The 19,432-nt window shown below is 37.0% G+C and overlaps 1 protein-coding gene across 3 annotated transcripts in view; it reads right to left on the bottom strand.

Annotated features, from left to right (window-relative positions):
* Nucleotides 1-1,278: 1,278 nt before the first annotated feature.
* Nucleotides 1,279-19,432, bottom strand: part of TDRD3 (tudor domain containing 3) — an 88,913-nt gene continuing 70,759 nt past the window's right edge. For 2 of the 3 annotated variants that reach the window (XM_079315050.1, XM_079315049.1), the window contains exon 13: nucleotides 1,281-1,564. In XM_079315050.1, the coding sequence (XP_079171176.1) occupies nucleotides 1,445-1,564 (120 nt within the window). In that variant the 3' untranslated portion in view covers nucleotides 1,281-1,444. Of the gene's footprint in view, nucleotides 1,565-19,432 lie in introns of all 3 variants that reach the window. The other variant, XM_079315048.1, reaches the window with a different exon arrangement.

Consider the following 19,432-nt stretch of genomic DNA (forward strand, 5'->3'; position numbering starts at 1 on the left):
CTTCAAGGAAAAATCACCTGTGCCTTAGAAAGGTTGTTCCTTATTTGCCAAAAAGTAACTCTTGAGATACAGGAGTTACTACCACTCTAGCTGATGCCTCATAGCTGACCAAAGCTAAGTCGAGTTTGTCAGATTTATACTGCAAAATTAGAGAAATACCAAAAATATTGCCTAAGATAACAATAAAATTCCCTGGCTTTAACTGCTATGTACACACTTCACATCTCTCATTCAACTGATCACCCTGACACAGCTCAGGACCAACCGTGCTGGTTAAAACTCTGCTCAGTGCATATTCCAAAATAATTTCTGCAAGAACTGTCTCAGGATGTGCTTACTAATAGTGACTGATACATGTACTTATAATAGAAATTCAAATTATATTGACAAAAATAGAACAACTATCACTTCTCTTACATTTCCAGTACTGCCATAAATGAAAAGTACTTTTTAACATATACTTTAAAAAGTAGAATCATATGTTATTGCATGTCAGAAATATTAAAAGGCACAGCGATCACCAGCATGTGTTAAGCCAACAAAACACTGGAGGACTGGAGTAATGAAAAGAACAAAAAGAGATTGGCAAAAAACAACAGGCTAGTAAAAAAAATACAAACTGATTCAAGATAAAGACACACTGTGGGTGTACATAAAATATTATGTGACTTACCAAAGATTTCTTTAGTCAGGATAGACTTTCGACCGTCTTTTGTAAATTAAGAAGATTAACCAGTGAAATGAAAGCAGCACAGCTTATGAGATTTGTTCAGTGAAATTACTGCAACTGTTTTATCTGGCTGACCTTTTAAAATTTATGAATGTATGTAGCTGGTGTCTTTTCTAAGGGTGATCTATAATTCCTTAATTTCTGGTAATTAATATAGTATAGGTGAAAGTATACCCTCGAGATTCTGAGTATCATAAATATTCTTTATATTTGTATCTCCCTATTTAATGGTAAACTCACAGATTTTATATTTCTTCTTTTCATGCAAGCAAAACAACAAAGTATATTTATTCACATAAAGGGCTTACAGAAAGTAGAATAGGGGACTGTCTAGACAGAGCTAGACAGCCCTGAGTTCAGCAGGGACTGCAGCCACTTGTTTCAAATAAGCTGGTCTAAAGTATGTGAATCAGAGAATCTTGCTGCTGCTCTCAGGTGAAAAAGCATCAGAAAAAAGCTTGCTGAGATGGCATGAGTCTTGACAAAAAGCAAAAGTCAAAAGCTCTATTTGTTGAAATGTTTTTATTGCTTTCCTACAGATATACTAAGTCCTCCTAAGCAACAAAATTCAGAGAAACAGAGATACACAACTTCTATAATAAACATACCAATATCCCTAAGAAGAGTACAGAACAATCCAGATTTGTTTATCATGAAATCTAAACCAATACATAAAGCACTCGTGCCTTATATTTACCTTTTTGTCCTTATTAATCAGTTTCTAGCTCGAGGGGGTTGATAAAATTGTTGAGTGGGTCGTGTGGACCGCCGTGGCTGACCATCACCTCCTCTGCGGAACTCCAGAGTTTGCTCATACGTTTCTTCTTCCTCCTCCTGCGGATAAACAGCATTGTTTGAAATGAGAGAGGTGGAAAATGCATTACACATGAGTTGGTATAAGCACACACACATACACACATCACATACAGTTAGACAAACATGGAAGGGCGAATCCATGCACACATCATAGCAACTGCTGCTTCTGTGCTGATGACCACTTATTTTATTAAGTGAGGTATGAGAGTGGGCTTTTCAAACTTAGGAAAGCTAACAACATCAAGCTGGCAAATCTCAAAACTCAAACCCTGGGGCAACAGAAGTTATTAAATATCTGCAGGGAAGAAAAAAATCGTAAGTATTAAATAAGAATTATTTTCCAAGAGTCATACAGGCAACAAACTCAAGAAGCAAGGTAACCTCAATAACCTGCCAAAGCAAGTGAAATATCAGCTTTCAGGAGTTCACAAATGTGTGTGGAATGAAATAAAAGAATTAGGACACAGAACTACAAGGAACAGCATTTGGAAATACGCATGCTAAATACACACATCTGAGACACTAAGAAAAAACCTGTGATGCAATAATAATAAAAAAAGCCCACAAGTAGAGTGAACAATTTAGAGATGTATTTTCTATGTGCAGCAATAATAAATAAACATTCCGAACAAGGAGAGGGGAGGTAAATGTATTTGCAATATTCAGCCACTCTTCTGCATCTTCATACCAGAAAGATATTCACAAAGTATATAGAATTCAGAGGTGAAACAAGAAAAAAAAATGAAAATTATCAAGATACTGGAGAATTCTGTACAAAGATTAAAATAACTATGTATTTATTTTGCTCAAGAAATATTGCATGGAAAGACATTAATCTAGTGGAATATTTGAAGGTGGTACACACTGAAGAGAGAAAAAAAATTTAAGACTGTAAGAGTTTATGTCAAAGAAAAAATTATAGGCTGAAAAATGAAAAAAAAAGCTCTTGAGAATACGTATAACTGTCAAATGCTGTCTCAGAAAAACAAGTTTGATTTAATTTCTTTAATATCTTTATACTGCAGCAGACGCTGGGTCTAGTGGGAACTTGCTGGAAGAAAGCAGCTTTTGGGAAAAAGTACTGGATATGTAACTCTCAATTTCCTTTTATTCACAACATAGGAACATAAAGCAACACAAAGCAAGAGCATTGAATGATTCATTAGAAGTTCATCAACAATTCCAGTACCCAGGAACTGTCAGAGTGCAGCATGCACATAACAGATTAAGCAAGTCAAAGCAGTAAAATATTTCACTTTAAGCAACAGAAATAAAAAACCCACAGCTTAAGTTTCTTTCTGTTGTGAAAAGTGAGATCTTACTCAAGAAAACTCTTTCTGAATTAGCATGAATATCAATAAACATGCATTTTTAAAGTAACAATTACAAAAACCGCACTCCTCATGGTAAGGTCTCCTATTTACAGGGCACATCTGTGGTCACAGCTATATTTCCAGATTAAGCATTACAGAGAGCCTGAAAACAACTGTGGAAGAAAACAGATTTTTCAGCACTGAATAGAACAAAACTGATTTACATCACTTAGTTTCACTGTAGCTGAAGGCTGAGAAACAGAGCAATGTACTTACTTTACCACCTCAAGTACAATAAGTTCCCTCATATAAAGAGGGTCAGAGACACCAATTACCCAAAAACAATCAAGAGCATTAGGTGTCTAACACACAGTCCACACAGTTTGCAATATTGCTAGCCCTAGTACAAACACAGCTTTATATGAGATCATCTCCCATCACCGACAATGCAAGCTGCACCAGCAGCAAATGTTAAAAAGTAATCCAAATGCCCAAAGTGGTCTAAATACTTTTAGCTCTTTCAGTATACTCTGAGAAACATGAATAGCTGAATACAGCACAGAAATTAAATAGTTCAATATATAGCAACTCAACTGTAATAGCCAAATTTTATGAGGAGAAGCACATCAATTTCTACAGCAGCAAATCTTCATCAAATCTCAAATTTAATGCTGTTGATCCTTTAAACTCAGTAAAGCCAAATTAAAACCAGTATTTGTCTTACACACTTCTATTTTGGTGTAGTTGTCTTTACACAGTCAATGAAAAGCTTCATACGCACGCATCCCAAATTAAGAAATTTTACTGCAATAGGCTAGAACGAAATGTAAAATCACAATTACTTTCTTGAGGCTCTGAATAATGTGAATGTGAGAATGATGAAAATGGTAATAACAAATGAGTAACAGAACATCTTTCAAGTGTTCCCTCCTCATTCCTTTCTATGCACAGTGGCTCCACAGACAGTTACTGACTGTCCTGTTGAACTCTGCCATCTCCTCATCAGATGATACATTGTCATTTCTTGGCTCTTACCTATTCACATTTGATCAGAAACAGATCTAATGTTATCCAAAATAATAATTTTCCAAATCATATCTTTATTTTAAAAAATCTTACTTTACAAGTAATTTAATTTCTTTTCTGTCATCATTTCTTAGTCATTGATCCTCAATTCACTACTGCTAATCTTTCACCATTTATTTCCATTTTATTTCCACAGAATCATAAAACAGATAAAGGTTGGAAGGGACCACAGGGGGTCATCTGGTCCAGCTTCCTGCTCAGGCAGTGCCATCCCAGAGCACACAGCACAGGATTGTGTCCAGACAGTTCTTGAATATCACCAGTGAGGGAGAGACCACAACTTCTCCTGACAATATCTCCCAGTGTGTGCCCACCTGCACAATAAAGAAGTTCTTCCTCATATTTAAGTGGAAATTCCTGTACATCAGTTTCTGTCCATGGCCTCTTGTTCTACTGGCTGGACCACCAAGAAGAGCCTGGCTCTATCCTCTGGACACTCTCCCTACATTGTTCAGATTTCACTCTCAGTCTTGTTTCAACAAAACACGCACAGCCTATTTATCCTTATTTCTATTTTAAAGAAATTTCTTACTACCTTAAAGAAACAATTCAATTTTATGGACTTTAGTCTCACTTTATTTTAAAATTTCTCCACCTTACACTAAGAACTGCTGTTTTCTGGATCAATATGCACTCTTCATAGGCAGAACTATGTGTATCTTATGTTCACTTCCTTGTTTTTTCTGTTCTTCAATCAAAAAACTGTTATCTGTCTATATCTCTTCCATTATAACTGCAATCAGTTAAGTCACATACCTTGCCATCAACTGTACTTTTCAAATCTTTCTCACTGCTTGCTTTCAGTTTATCAGTCGCTTGTGACTTGTTCTAAGTTATTCTTATCCATATAAGAGCTAGATTACATTTTATAAAGCAAAGGTGACCACAAATCTCCCTTAGAGCATCTTCATTCTCCTTCTATCACCAGTAGAAGCTTTATATTAGTACACTGCTCTGAAAACTTATGCATTTTATTATCTCCATATTTCAGCTTAGTTTTCATTATTTATCTAAAATTCCAGGATCCAGGACTCCATTAGTACTTACACAATGCCCACCTTGGACTATGAACACCAAGATTAAATGATAGCATTGAATACAATTGCAAAAGACCAGAAAAACTGGTCTTTTTCCATAGGAAAAAGCAAAGAAAGGTCTGCAATGCAAACAATGAAATGCACAAAGAAATTCTGCACTAACAGATTAAAATGCAGAGAGAGAAGGTAGAACATGCCAGCATTCTTTAGCTATTTATAAAAAGGACAAACATAAGTAATTTGAAAATTCATCTTCCATTTAATGTTTTGCTTTACATATCTGCTCTTATTTTTGATGTTTTTTCCCACCTCATAAGAAAAGCAAGAACTAAACGAAGGTAAAATGGGAACCCAGTGCTTATATTTTGAACCCATACACCCCATATACTCTGAAAAGCCTGTATCACCACCATATTTAACCAGCTGAGCTTAGTGAATCAGCAAGTAACTTCAGCCCAGACAAGTGACTACCAGCCTGCTTTTACATAAAAAATTCAATGGATTTCATGCAGAATACAGCATTTTAAATACTTCACCAACCAATTTATTGTTCAAATGAACACTATTAGAGCAGAGTAAATTTAGTCTTCATTAAAAGCTTTCTCTCTGAATTTCCACAGCAAGACTTCTTCCATTGCATCCAAAAGAACTGTTTAGAGACTTTTCTTTTAAACAGTCATTTGAAGTGAATACTTACTGCCTAACTTGTGAGAATAAATATGTGGATTACAGTAAAGAACCAGACAGAATTTAATGTTGACACAAAAGCTTTGCTGAATGCTGTGCTCACGTATATTTAGGAAGCAGTTGCAAGTCACAGCTGATCAGCTCCTGCACTTTTGCCACTTACAAAGCAGTTAACTCTGTCTATTACTGCTTATGGACAGAAAACTCTGCTCCATTCACTGCTGAAGCTTTTCAATTATAGCTCTCTGTGGGCTCTTAAGGGAGGAACACCCAAGCCTGTGCAGGGAGGCATGAAGAAGCAGCATGTAGAAGCAGTGCAGGGCCAGGAATCACGGGACAAAGAGGAGACAGAAGGCAAAGACAGCAGAAGATATTTTCTATTTAGGTAGTGTCAAACCTTTGTTTCAGTTAAGATGTACTTTTAACTTCTCCCACACTGAATGCATGGGGAACTTGCTGGTTCAGTACAAAGAGTGCTGGCTTCCTTTCAAAATGACTTTTCTTTATGTGCATTTCAAATTCCATTTCCTGATCCAGATTTAATGCCTTTTTGCACTGCCCATTCTGCAGGCAACAGCTGTTTCTTGCTGTTAAAACACCAAGTGACTACTTTTTTCCTGGTTAAATTCCTTTCTCAGATTTTGCTTCTTTTGCCTACTCATGCAGTTTTGAGCTCCTTGAGTACCTGTTTTTGCATTTTCTACTTATCAATACTTGGATCAATCAAAAACAGACTGCAGAAGCAGAGAAAACTCATACTGTGATCACATTGAGAAATTCACAAGTATTCTAGAAATATCTAAATGTAATTATTTTAAAATTATTTTATATGCATTATATTATATATATCCTATATTTGGAAGAAAAAAAATAATTTGCTCAAGTGTCTACAGTATTCTCTGGAACTTCTACTTTATCTAAATACTTAAATGGATTCTTTGAACTCCATAATAATAAAGAATGAAGCAGGATTTTGGGGGAGGAAGGGGGTGGAAATAGGTTTGTTATACAACTTTAGAGTGACTTTAGGGCCTATTTTTTACTATCAAATGAGGTGTAAAAATTTTAAATAAAAGAAGAAGTATGACTAATGTAGATTTTCCAAGGGTATTAAGCAAGTACGGATTTTTCTGAAGTGTCTATTACAAAATAATTCAACATATTTGCTATTCATCAATTTTCTTTGCAAGATAGGCTCCTTACCTAAAGCATCAGTTCCTCTCACAGAGTAATCTTCTCCCAGAGTAATCTTTGTAAGCCTGCACATGCTCACATTTTTTTCCCAGAGTGCACAACACATCTGTATTGGACTGGGCCTATGGGCATTCAAATTCCTGCATTAAATTATGATGAAAGGAGCAAGTGGGGTTTGAGGTTATACTGCTAGATCTGCATATTGCTGACCCCTCACTGACATCAGATCATTAATATAAACTCCTAGCCCTATTAATGCCTTATCTTCTACCTGTAAAGAACATGCAGGACAAGCAATTGTAAAGGATCTATAGGGTATACAAGTTCTTCTTGAACCTCATGACCCAATAAGCACCTCGCTGCATATAGGACTTTGCAAGAATTAGGTAATTTGTACAGATACATGAGTATAAACCCATATATACTGCATGTATAGTCCTCCATAGGTAACTCTAGTTTGACTCTTATGTCTAAACCATCATTAGCTTTGCTGAAGTATTTAGCCCTGGTCACTCCAGTGAAATAGTATATTAGGGAAAACAGTGGTGACAGAAATGGGAATGTCAAATGTATTATGGCAACTGTTAGGAAATTTAATTGTCCTCAAAGGGATAAAATTTACTTGCTGAATGGTACTGTGTGATTTACTGTGATTTTGAACTGCAACTACCCAATTACTGTCTGCTGCCATTCTATATGCAGCCAAAATAATCCCTACCTATTTACTAAATATTTTAACCTACTATACTAGTGATATCTTTCTTCTTCACTGTGAGATTTTGAGGTACTATACAAATAAAACTCTACATTGTACTCTCAAGCTCTGTACAAATCCTTTTTTCTGAGAGAGAAAAGCAGTTAATATTTCCCTAATGTAGAAGTAGCCAATTTCAACAGCTGCTGAATACACATTATAACCAACTTGCTGTAACAGAATTAAAAAAAAAAAAAAAAAAAAAAAACCCCAAGAAAAACAATAAAACATATACCCATTGTTTCCCTTATTTACACTTAGGAAATGATCCTTAGGAGGATGTCTTTTTCTCCACTGAACACAGATGGGCCACAAGCAAATATGTAACGGTGTGTAGAAATAAGTGGCAAAGAACTAGCCCATAGTAACTGTTGCTTTCCCATGTTCCAAATAATAACTGCAAGATGACCCTTTCCTGAGTAGTCTTCTCCCTAGCATCTGAAATAAATTAATGATAATATGCATTTGCTGTTGACTTTCATTAACCAAACTTCATAAAATTTTATATTTTCTTGGCCAGTTTTTGCAAAATTCTATAAAGTACTCTCAGGACCAGCAATTTTTCAACTAATGCCTTATTACATATAAATTAAAGATACTAGATTTATAATAAAATGATTTGATAATCCTGAAAAATTTAATATATACTATTAATTTTAATTAGAATTATCTCATTTTTCCTCTGCTGAAAATATGAAGAACCTGAGGTTCAAAACCAGCTGATTTTTAAATGATTCTGCTAAAAACATACACATCCTGAGTTTCAAGTGAAGCAATAAACATCAGAAAGAAAGCAGCAGACAATTAATGGATTTTTCAGGAAAAGCGAAATCAAGAAATGGAAAATAAATGGATGGGCAAGGAAAAGCATTACACACTTAATCTGAAACAACTAAAAGCAGCACAAGTTAATTTGGAATCAGACATTTCTTTGCACTTCATTGTTTCAACTGTGGAAACAAAGCACTCATTTATTTTCTAAATAGACAAATTTTCAATTACATTTCCATTAAACCAGGATAATGTAAGCCTGGGTATGATTATCCCACAGACATATTGCTGGCTTACTGAAAACCCTTAAGGGTATTGCACAGTTCATTCATACTTGCAGTCATTGCCTCTGGCACACATGGAAATAACTCTTACTGTGCAGTTTGTGTTGAAATAGATGCACTTTCCTGCAAATTTGTCACTGTGTTCTCAATACAGGAAAAAGTACTGGATTTAAAAGTTTCTTACAAGTACATATTTAAGCCATCCAGATCATGTCCCTTTCACAGTGAAAAGCTTCTTCACTGAGCAGTATCAATACCAAACTATAAATATTTAAAGGTTTATTTTCAATTTCTAAAAGATAAGTTGATATACTAAAGAGAGATATTCTATATAAATTAACACAGAACTAATGGATACATCAGGTTTTCTTAATTCACCCAGAAAAAAGCCACAAAATGGTAGTGGTTTTGCCAGGCTGATAATACAGGCAGTCCTAAACTATAGCAAAAAAGAATACTGCATAAACTGGGGGAAAAAAAATCTAAAAATCACTACTCAGTTTCTCTGCACAAAGTGCACTTGTGAGAAAAATCATACAAGTACATAGAGGGTAGGGGGGAGGGGGAAGTATTTGCTATATTGCTGAACCTGTTTTAGCAGTAAACAGAAAATCCTGCCAACATAAATTTCAGAAAGAAAACACTCAGTGATGCCATGAGAAATTATGTTAGGACACAAAATCACTATCAAAATCTTAACAGGGAATAAGAGAGTTTTGGTCCTGTGAAAAAGAAGGCTGTGTGCACAACCTCACTGATGACAGAATTTGACATATGAATCCCCCCAAGTCCCACACAGAGGTGTATATTTAGTAAATAAATACCTATGTGAATTTATTTGCAAATGACTGACCACACGCAAAAAAATTAGAAAGTAAAACATGGCAAAATTTATTTCCATAAATATACAGGATAATAAAGAAATATATATAAACAAACACCTAGATAAAAATCAAAACAAAACTGCATACAGGTAAGTGCAATTTTAAAGTCTTGAAACAGAATCTGCCCATGAGACAACACAGAACAGCCCCATAAAGAAAGAGCACCTTAACTTTAAAGTCAGGACCTCTACATTACTTACACCTTATATGCTTTATATTTTAAAATAAAATTTGCTGAATTGCACCTATATTTTAGCTAATAACTTTAAAAAAGACCATGTCATCCTGCAAGTTCTAGAACAGGTTCAAAAGATGATGGGCAAAATATGATTAAAAACATTAGGAACTTTTTATACTGCTACAGGATAGGACAGTTTGTGGCTTGTCACAAATGGTGTGCCCCAGGGCTCAGTACTGGGAGCAGTTCTGCTTTATATATTGACCAATGATCTGGATGAAGGGATCAAGTGCACCCTCAGTCAGTCTGCATATGACACAGAGCTGGGTGGGAGCATTGATCTGCTGGAGGACAGGAGGACTTTACAAAGGATCTGGACAGGCTGGATCAATGGGCTGAGGCCAATTGTACGGGGTTCAACAAGGCCAAGTGCCCGGTTCTGCACAACAGCCCCAGAGTGGCTGGAAAGCTGGCCAGTGGAAAAGGCCATGGGGGTGCTGGCCAACAGCAAGTGAATATGATCCAGCTGTGCCCAGGTGGATAAGAGGGCCAATGGAAGGCCAGAAGGACCAGGGCAGTGACTGCTGCCCTGTAATCAGCACTGCTAAGGCACACCTTGAGTGCCTTGTACAGTTCTGGGGCCGGCATTCCAAGAAAGATATTGAGGTGCTGGAGAGTGGAAGGGCAACAGTGTTGGTGAAAGGTCTGGAGCACAAGTCCTATGAGGAGCAGCTGAGGAAGCTGGGGGTTTGCTTAGCCTGGAAAAAACAAGGCTGAGGAGAGATCTTATCACTCTCCACAGTTACTCTGAAGGAGGCTGCAGCAAGGTGAGGGTCAGGGTCCTCTCCCAAGTAACGAGTAACAAGACAAGAGGAAATCACCTCAAGTTGTGCCAAGGGAGGTTTAGATTGGATAAAAGGAAAAATGTCTTCACAGAAATCTTGGTCAGGCCTTGGAGCAGGTTGTCCAGGGAAGTGGTTGAGCCACCATCTCTACAAGTATTTAAAAGACCTGTTGATTTGGAATTTAGGGATATGGTTTAGTGGTGGATTGGCAGTGCTAGACTAATTATTTCACTCGATAATCTTATAGGCCTTTTCCAACCTAAGCAACTCTATTACCCTAAAACTGTAATATCCAATCTTCAATAATTTTTACATCTACACAATAGGTTAGAAACAAAGTAAAAAAACAAAAACAAAAACAAACCAAACAAACAAACAAACAAAAAACCCTAAAAAATTTTCCATATGTAAAAGTAAAATCACTGCAGAGTAACCCCACAGCACCAATTTACTCACATTCACAGGTATTTCCCTTCCCACTTCTTTACAGGTTGAGTGATGAACTTTTGTTGAGTTACTCCCTCCTTTAACTGACCTGAACTTGTGGAAGATTAAGCTCTCTCAGTGGGGACTCAGCTTCACTCCTTTCCCCAGACACTGATGAAACTCTGTGACTTATGATGTGATTTCTATCATCTGGGTCTCAAAATGCCCAGCTGTGAGGATTGCTGATGTAACCTAATGTCTAACATCATAAAAAAGAGACTGATTACCCATACAAGGAAATGAAGTGAGACAGGAAGGAATGAAAGCAAGAAGAGAAACGCCACAAGTCTGCATCCAATATCTTGTAAAATTTCATAGTCAGTTGTAGAACATTCAAGAACATTCATCCACAGTATCCTACATTAAAAAAGGACACTGGGGGAGCTCTGTCAAGAAAGCAGCAAAGATTATGGAAATAACATCACTGTTTTCATTCGCTCCTATAGCCCTTGTGACTCACAGTGGATGTCCTATATGAGAACATATAGCCTAGAGGAAGAACAAAAATGACCACATTAGAAAAGAGATGAAGAGAAGGAATAAATTCAAATAGGAAACTACTACATAACCATGCAAACCTTTTCTGCAAAAGATTTTATCAACTTGAGCCTGCATGAAATAAGCTCTCAAGATTTTCACTAAGAAGTCAGAAGCAACACTTCCAATTAGGTACAAAAGGAAAGAGAACCAAAACAAAACTCCAAAAACAAAACAACTTCACAAAAAGACTGGACTTTTCTTCTTATTGACTTCATAAGAATAGGAGAATCTGAACTGAGCAATGAGATAGTCCCTGATATCCATTTGCATAACGAAATATTACAGGTTGGAAAGTTAGAAGATTATATAATATTTGATGTTCAATATGTGACATACATATTAAATACACAAAACATGGATAAAAAGTCCCTCTGTATAGCCATCATATATTTGTTGCTTTCTTATTAACCAACTCTCACTAGAGAAACATGTGCTCCCCTTCGGCAAAGATCTCAACACTAAAAAATAGAACCCAGATAAAAAAAAAATAGCAACCCAACTCCCCCAGCCTTCCTCCTTATCCCTCTAAAAACAGCCCAAGAGAGTAACTTCTTATGTTCTAATATTTATGAAGAAAAATAAGTCACCTTACTGAAAAAACTGTCTTCACAGTAAACTTTTTTTAGTTATTTTATTAGAAAATACTTTTTTTTAAAGATATTATTACTGATAACACCTGCAGGTCATCAAACAAGGAAGAAAAATGCTCAAGCATTCCAGATACTAAGCATCCCTGTATAAGGAAACTTCAGTACATTAAGCAGCATATCTATTCAACATGTCCTGTATACATAAGACTGAGTAAGACCTGGAATCACATCTTTCTGCAATACCAAACCACTAGTATCATGTCTCCCTTCCTGAGAAAGCAACCAGTCAGGAACACTACACCAATTCCTCTCCTTTCCTCTCTAATTAAAATCCTTTAATTAATCCATGAAATGTGGATAAACTCAGAACACAGGAAAGTGAAGAAGACAGGGAAATCAGGAGAGAAACAGTGATGGCAAGAACAGATACTTTCACAATTCTCAAAATGCAATTCTGAAGAACTTTGATCACACTAGAGCAGTATAAAAAACAATACTTTAACCAGGTACAGCTACGCTATCGCAAAACAAAACTGTGATTCAGTTTAAAGGAAGATATTTAGTGAGGAACAGTGTAAAAACAAACAATCCAAGGAAGGAGGCCATATGCAAATAATGAATTGTCACTATATGCAATTACAATGAATAAAAAGGGGAGAAGAACAGTGTAATGTTCCAAGAGTGCTACTTTAACTGTCATGACTATTTTCAATAATTGTAAAAGCCAAGAAGAATATGTCCTTAATCTGATTTGTACAGCTGGTAATAATTTGCAACAATATTTCATAGTCTGATGAATATTAAACACTCAAGGTGAAGACTCAAATATGTTTTACAATGCCTAATGATACAAGCAGGAAATTGAAAGTCCCTGGTTTATGCCCATTTGGTAGAAATTACCTCCTCAATTGAAATTTGGCTCCTTTTAGTTTATCAAAAAGTACAATGCAGTTCTTTAACCACCTTTCAATGCCAGTTACCATGTTTCAGCTTAGGTCTAGTAACTTTCAGAGAAATAGCTAAATTGTGAGGTCCGTCTATATTCCAACATGGATACAAGTTAAAGTTTGAAAACTATGTAGCTTCAAGTTTGTCTCTGAAAAAAGAAGGCTGAGGAAATGAAGGTTAACTGTGTGTAGGGCATGTATGATGGCATACTGTAAAAGATGCAACGGAATTTAAGGCAATACTTCCAGTGAGTACAAAAAGTATCAGGTAAGAAAAAAAAAGTTTAAGATAGACTATGAAAAACAATTTTTCAGCCTAGGAGGACAGAGGTAACTGAAATCACCACATCTTGACAAGATAGAAATTAAGTCACATCCCAATAAAATTACTACCTACATCTCAAGTGCTTTCATAAAGCCAAAAGATAGCCTTTCGTGGAAACTAAATTCACACTAGTAATGTTTTAGATTCATGTCAACAAATCTCCACCGCCACTCAGGAAGATGAGTAGTCCAAAACACTCAGCCTTCATTTAACAGAGATGCTGAATTATTTTGAACTGTAAAAATATTCTAGTGTTTTTCCTAACAGTACAGAAGCCAAAGAATGAAATACATCCAAGTATTTTCTGATGCAGTACTCAGGAACATTTTTTCTAGAGGAATCTTAGAACTGATTAAGTAGGCCGGACCCTTCTCTTTTACTGGCTTTGGTTTCTTGTGTAGACAATGAGGACAGAAGCTAGATAAGAGATCCAACCAGGATACATTTATCTACTGCACCTACTTAATTATTCAGTGGGAAAGATTTCTGGTTTGACCCACAACACAAAAGACCACAGCGTGATGCCAAGGACATCCAGACCTGAGAGCCTTAAAGAAACCGCACCCAATCCTTCAAGTAGTTATCAGCCTATCATAAAGAAATTTAAATGGGTTTCACACCTCCATAAAACAGGTAGGCAAAAGTCTTCTCCAGCTTAAAGAAGCCCTTTACCATTTAGTAGTTTTCAGCACTTCTCTTTACACTGCTGGGGAGAGGTTCAAACACCTTCAGAAAGCTAACAGGAGTTTACCTCTTCACATAGTGAAATGGGACAGGTATGATCAAGTCCTGAATTGCAGTTTAAGGTAATTCAACACATAGAGAAGCTCTTAAAGCTCTGTGACAAGACATAATGAAACTTGAACCCTGAACTGTCTGCCAGCAAGAATTAACTGCAATCCAAAATTCTGTTATTTTCCTTCCTCAGTTCATTCCGTACTGGAGGAATGAGTTGAGAAAACCTGTAAAGTGGATTTTCAGTCTCCACAGAACAAAACAAACTATAGAAAAACCAGGATTATGTATCATACATATGCCTTAATAATAATTTTTGTCTTCTTATATCTTTATGCAGAAATACAGTGCAAGATACTGCAGGAAGAGGAAACTAAGCTAAACTATAGGCTTCACTTCATAATTAGAATTTCTAAGGAATTAGAATAATTGTAAATAAAGAATCTGTAAGAATTCCAGCTTGTTAAGAGAACAATCAGTCAATGTCATCACATGTAAAAGTGAAACTACATACATACATAAGGAACACTAAGATCTTTAATTCCTTCATACAGACATAGGGGGAAAAAAAACGTAATTGTGGTGCAAATAGGGTGGAAAAGGCCTATATGAGATTACTAAGAAAATAGAGAATGAAAAACAAAGCAGAGACTTACTTGGATTTGGGGAAAAAATATCACAAGATAAACACTTAGACTAGACATTTTCATAATTTATTAAGGGAAAAATATCCTACAAATTAGAGAATAAAAGTAAGACTTAAGAGTTTAAAGTATTATCTTGACTTTATTTTTTTTCCACAGAACAAATTATTAAGTGATTCAGGAAGATCATTTCAACACTTTTCAGTTTTTAGTATAATTTTACATAGTTTACAAGAAAAAAACAAGCAGTTCTTACTTCTACAATGACACTTCAGTGACTTTTTTTTTATTTGAATTAAAATACTTTGATTAAGTGACCCCTGCTACATTGAGGGAACTAGTGGAATACAGTATTGTAGTGTTACATACAGGACACTTATAAAAACTCTAGAATAGTGGAATCCAAATGCAGTTTTATTATTAAAAATATTTATTAATTTCATACCTAGGACATATTTTTCAGGCACTAAGAAAAACAATAAACAGTTCTAGTGTTCTTCAATGTAATTATATTATATTGTATGTGGTTATTGAAAAAAATTTCCCACTATCTTTTTGGTTTACGTAACGTAAAACTCAGCTTTATCTTCTACTTCTAGCCAGCAGAAAGACAAACAGCTGACTGAAAACTTAAAAGAACTCTGGGCAAACTGGGTAATGGACAGTACACAATCAATTACTATACTTGTTTCATTAAGGTGGTAAGCAGAATGTATTTTGAGAATATGAGCAGAGTTGATGTACAGTTAAGACAAAAGAAAACAAAACAAAGAAAAAAAAAAACCACCAAAAAACCAAACAAACCAAAAATCACTTACAAAGGTTTCCAAAAGCAGACCAGAAGCTGAAAGTGCTTAAATAATATGCAATGTCATCAAAATAAGGTCACTGTGGTACTTTGGCTGTTCTTTCAAGTGACTAACCAAGCAATGTTTTGCTTTGCATTTTTGTCTTCCTCCCAGTGGTATACTTTCATCCATTTACATTTGTTGGACAAATAACTAAATTCAACATGGGTACTAAACAAACAGTACTGAAATAAACAATAAAGAATAATCAATTCTAAGACATAGGCTAAATTTACGCCTTAATAAGGATCACTAAACCTTCTCTCAGTAACAGCAACTCTTTCAAAAAGGAGCCTGAATTAGGACTTCACAACTCATATACAGCATATTTCTACAAGTTTTCAGTACAGACAGCTAAGAAAGAATAAGGATCATATAATCACAGAATATGCTGAATGGAAGGGACCGACAACGATCATCTAGTCCAACTCCTGGCCCTGCACAGGACATCCCAAGAATCACACGTGTGCATGAGAGCATGTGCAAATGCTTTTGAACTTTTCTGAACTCTTGGTGCTGTCACCACTTCCCTGGGGAGCCAGTTCTAGTGTTCAACTACTCTCTGCGTATAAAATCTTTTCCTGGTATCCTCCCCTGACTCTTGCCATTTAATGCCACTTCCTTGAGTCCGGTCTCTGGTCACAAGAGTGACAAAATAGGTACCTGCCCCTCCCCTTCCCCTCGTGAAGACGTTGAAGACCCCAACAAGGCTTGCCCTTAGTCTCCACCATGCTGAACAAACCAAATTACCTCAGCCATTCTCCCACAAGGCTTCCCCTCAAGGCCCTTCATTATGCTTGTTGCCCTCCTCTGAATGTCCTTTAATACCTTAATGTTTTTCCTGTATGGTGATGTCCTAAACAGCACACAGGACTCGAGATGAGCCTACCCCAGTGCAGAGCAGAGTGGGACCTCCTTTGAGTGGTTGATGATGCTGTACCTGATGCTCCCCCAGGACATGATTGGCCCTCCTGGCTGTCAGGGCACAGTGACTCAACTTGCCATTGGCCAGGACCCCCATGTCCCTTTCTGCATCACTGCCTTCCAGCCTCTAATTATCTAGTGTATACACAAAATCAGGGTTGCCCCAACCCAACTGGAAAATCCAGCACTTGCCCTTGTTAAACCTCATATTTGGTGAGTGCCCAGCCCTCTCATTTGCCTAGGTCCCTCTGAAGAGTGTCTCTACCCTCAAGGGAGTCAACAGCTTCTCCCAATTTGGTGTCATTGGCAAACTTATTCCTTTGAGACCTATTGCTAAGTTGTTAATGAAGACATTGAAGAGCACAGAGCTCAGTATGAAGCCTGCAGAGCCCCACTCTGTGACCAGTCACCAAAACTGTGATGTCACCCTATTCACTACAACCCTTTGCACCTGATCTGAGAGCCAGCTGCTCACCCACTGCATGATATGTTTATCCAGCTGTGGGCTGGGCATTTTGTCCAGGATGATATTATGAGAGCATCAAAAGCTTTACTGAAATCCAAAAAAATTACATCAACTGGCTTTCCTAGGTCAGCTAGGTGAGTTCCCCTGTAAAAGAAGGAAATCAGGTTTGACAAGCTAGACTTTCCCCACACAAAGCTGTGCTGGCTGTGACTGATGAGTGCATTGTCCTCCAGGGGTTTTTCAATACCTCCTAGAATAATTTTTCCATTATTTTACCAGTCACTGAAGTGAGGCTGAATGGTCTGAAGTTTCCAGGATCTTCCTTGCCCTTCTTGAAAATTGGGACAGCGTTGGCCAGCTTCCAGTCAGCTGAGACCTCTCCGGATTGCCAAGACCACTCAATAATCATTGAGAGAGGTTTTGCAATTACATCGGCCAGTTCTTAGAGGATTCTTGTATGAATCTTATCGGGCTCCATAGATTTGTAGGGATCCAGCTGGAACAACAGATCCCACACAATTCCAGGGTGAACTGGGAGTTGACAATTCTCGCAGTCATGGTTCTCTAGCTCAGGGCACAGAGACTCCCTTGGTCCATCACCCATGTTGAAGATGGAGGCAAAGAACGTGCTAAACCCCTGTGCCTTGTCCCTGACCCTGTTTGTGAGGTGACCACCCTCATCCTGTAATGGGCTGTTATTTTTACAGTGTCTGTCACCAATAATGTATTTTAAAAAACACTCTTTCTTACTGCTCCCCTAATTTCTGGCAGCTTCAACTCCAACTGAGTTTCAGCTGCACAAATTTTCTTGGCAAGCAGCATCTCTGTATTCCTCCCATGTCACCTGACCCTGCTTCCACTGGGCATACACATTCAGTTTTTGCTATATTTTCAAGAGAAGACTGCTGTTCAGCCAAGCCAGCCTTCTGCCTCACCTGCTTGACTTCTGACTTTTGGGAATTGCTTGCCCCTCTGCCTTTAGAAGGTGACATTTAAAAAGTGACCAGTACTGATGGACCCAAGCACCTGCAAAAGGGACTTCACTTAGCTATCTGGAAATTATCTGGAACAACTGAAATAAAAATCAGCATACTTCCAGTAATACGTGCTCCTTGGGGCTAATAGTACTGATCAGTGAAAAAAGTAATTATTGAAGTCAGTTTAAAATCTATTTTGTTCTTTTGTAAAGAGGAAATACAACCAAGTAACTTGAATCTTAAGTCAAAGAGCTAAGCAGCATGATAACTTCATTTTGCATTCATGCATGGTCTCTAGATTAATATATTAATAGGAACACTGAGACAAAGAAAAATGATCAACAGTGTTAAGCTTAAAAGACAAACCTGAGTATCAATGGGTGATTAAGAACTGAAAGTGCTTAATGAGGATTATGCTTAACACCCAAACACAAAGAAGTGAAGAGGTAGGTCCTAACCAACTTTCTCCTGCAAAAATCCTATAGCTGCAAGGACCTTCTAGCAACAAAAGAATAATTTGTCATAAAACAACCCATTCAAATGATGTTTACTATGAAGACGTTGATTGGCATTTATCTTGTGTAACTTTAATGATCTGAAAACTCGTTTGAATTCATGTAATTCAACTAGGCTACCTTGAGAGAAAAAAGAACCTTCAGGAAGGTATTTTTCACTTCTGAATGGACTAAAAGTCCTTGGAAATACTCTTTGTCTCAGAGCCTCAATGACTCAATCAGGATGCAGGATGATGCCAGGACTATGGTACTTACTGTCAGAATCACCTCTCCATACACTGTCCCACCCTTGTGTCAGCTTTAACTAACTCTGAAATAAAATGAGACAACCTGGGGGAACAAAAATGTCGTCCATTTCATTCAGCTCATCCCGTGGCTACATGCCTGACAATCCAATCTGGGAGGAGAGCGATGGGGAAGAACACATGGTCACACGTATGCAGAGGAGCAGGGAAAATGACTGCCTCACTGCTAAGAGCAAGTAGGAAACAGCACCTCACTACCAGGATTAACTCAGTCTTAATACTAGGGTTGTGAGAGTTCTCTAAGAACTCTTAGACTGTGAGAGCTAATATTCAGTGGCTTAAAGTAAAATAAAAGCCACTCCTAAAAACTGTAATCACATGAAGAAAAATCTGATTATTAACTCAGAAAAAAGGTTAAAATAATAGTCATACAATAAGTAACTAGCACCTTACAGGTCAGCTAGTAGGACAAAAAGAAGGGGGGGGAAAGGGTAAATTTTCATACAAAGAGCAATGCATCAGCTGGCAAGAGTTTTAGGTATCTTTAGGTACAAAAAGGCCATCTCAGAGACATTTGAGAGCTACAGGCAACAATACGTGTTAAAAGTCCA

Source organism: Erithacus rubecula (genome assembly GCF_903797595.1).
Source record: "Erithacus rubecula genome assembly, chromosome: 1".
Taxonomy (NCBI): domain Eukaryota; kingdom Metazoa; phylum Chordata; class Aves; order Passeriformes; family Muscicapidae; genus Erithacus; species Erithacus rubecula.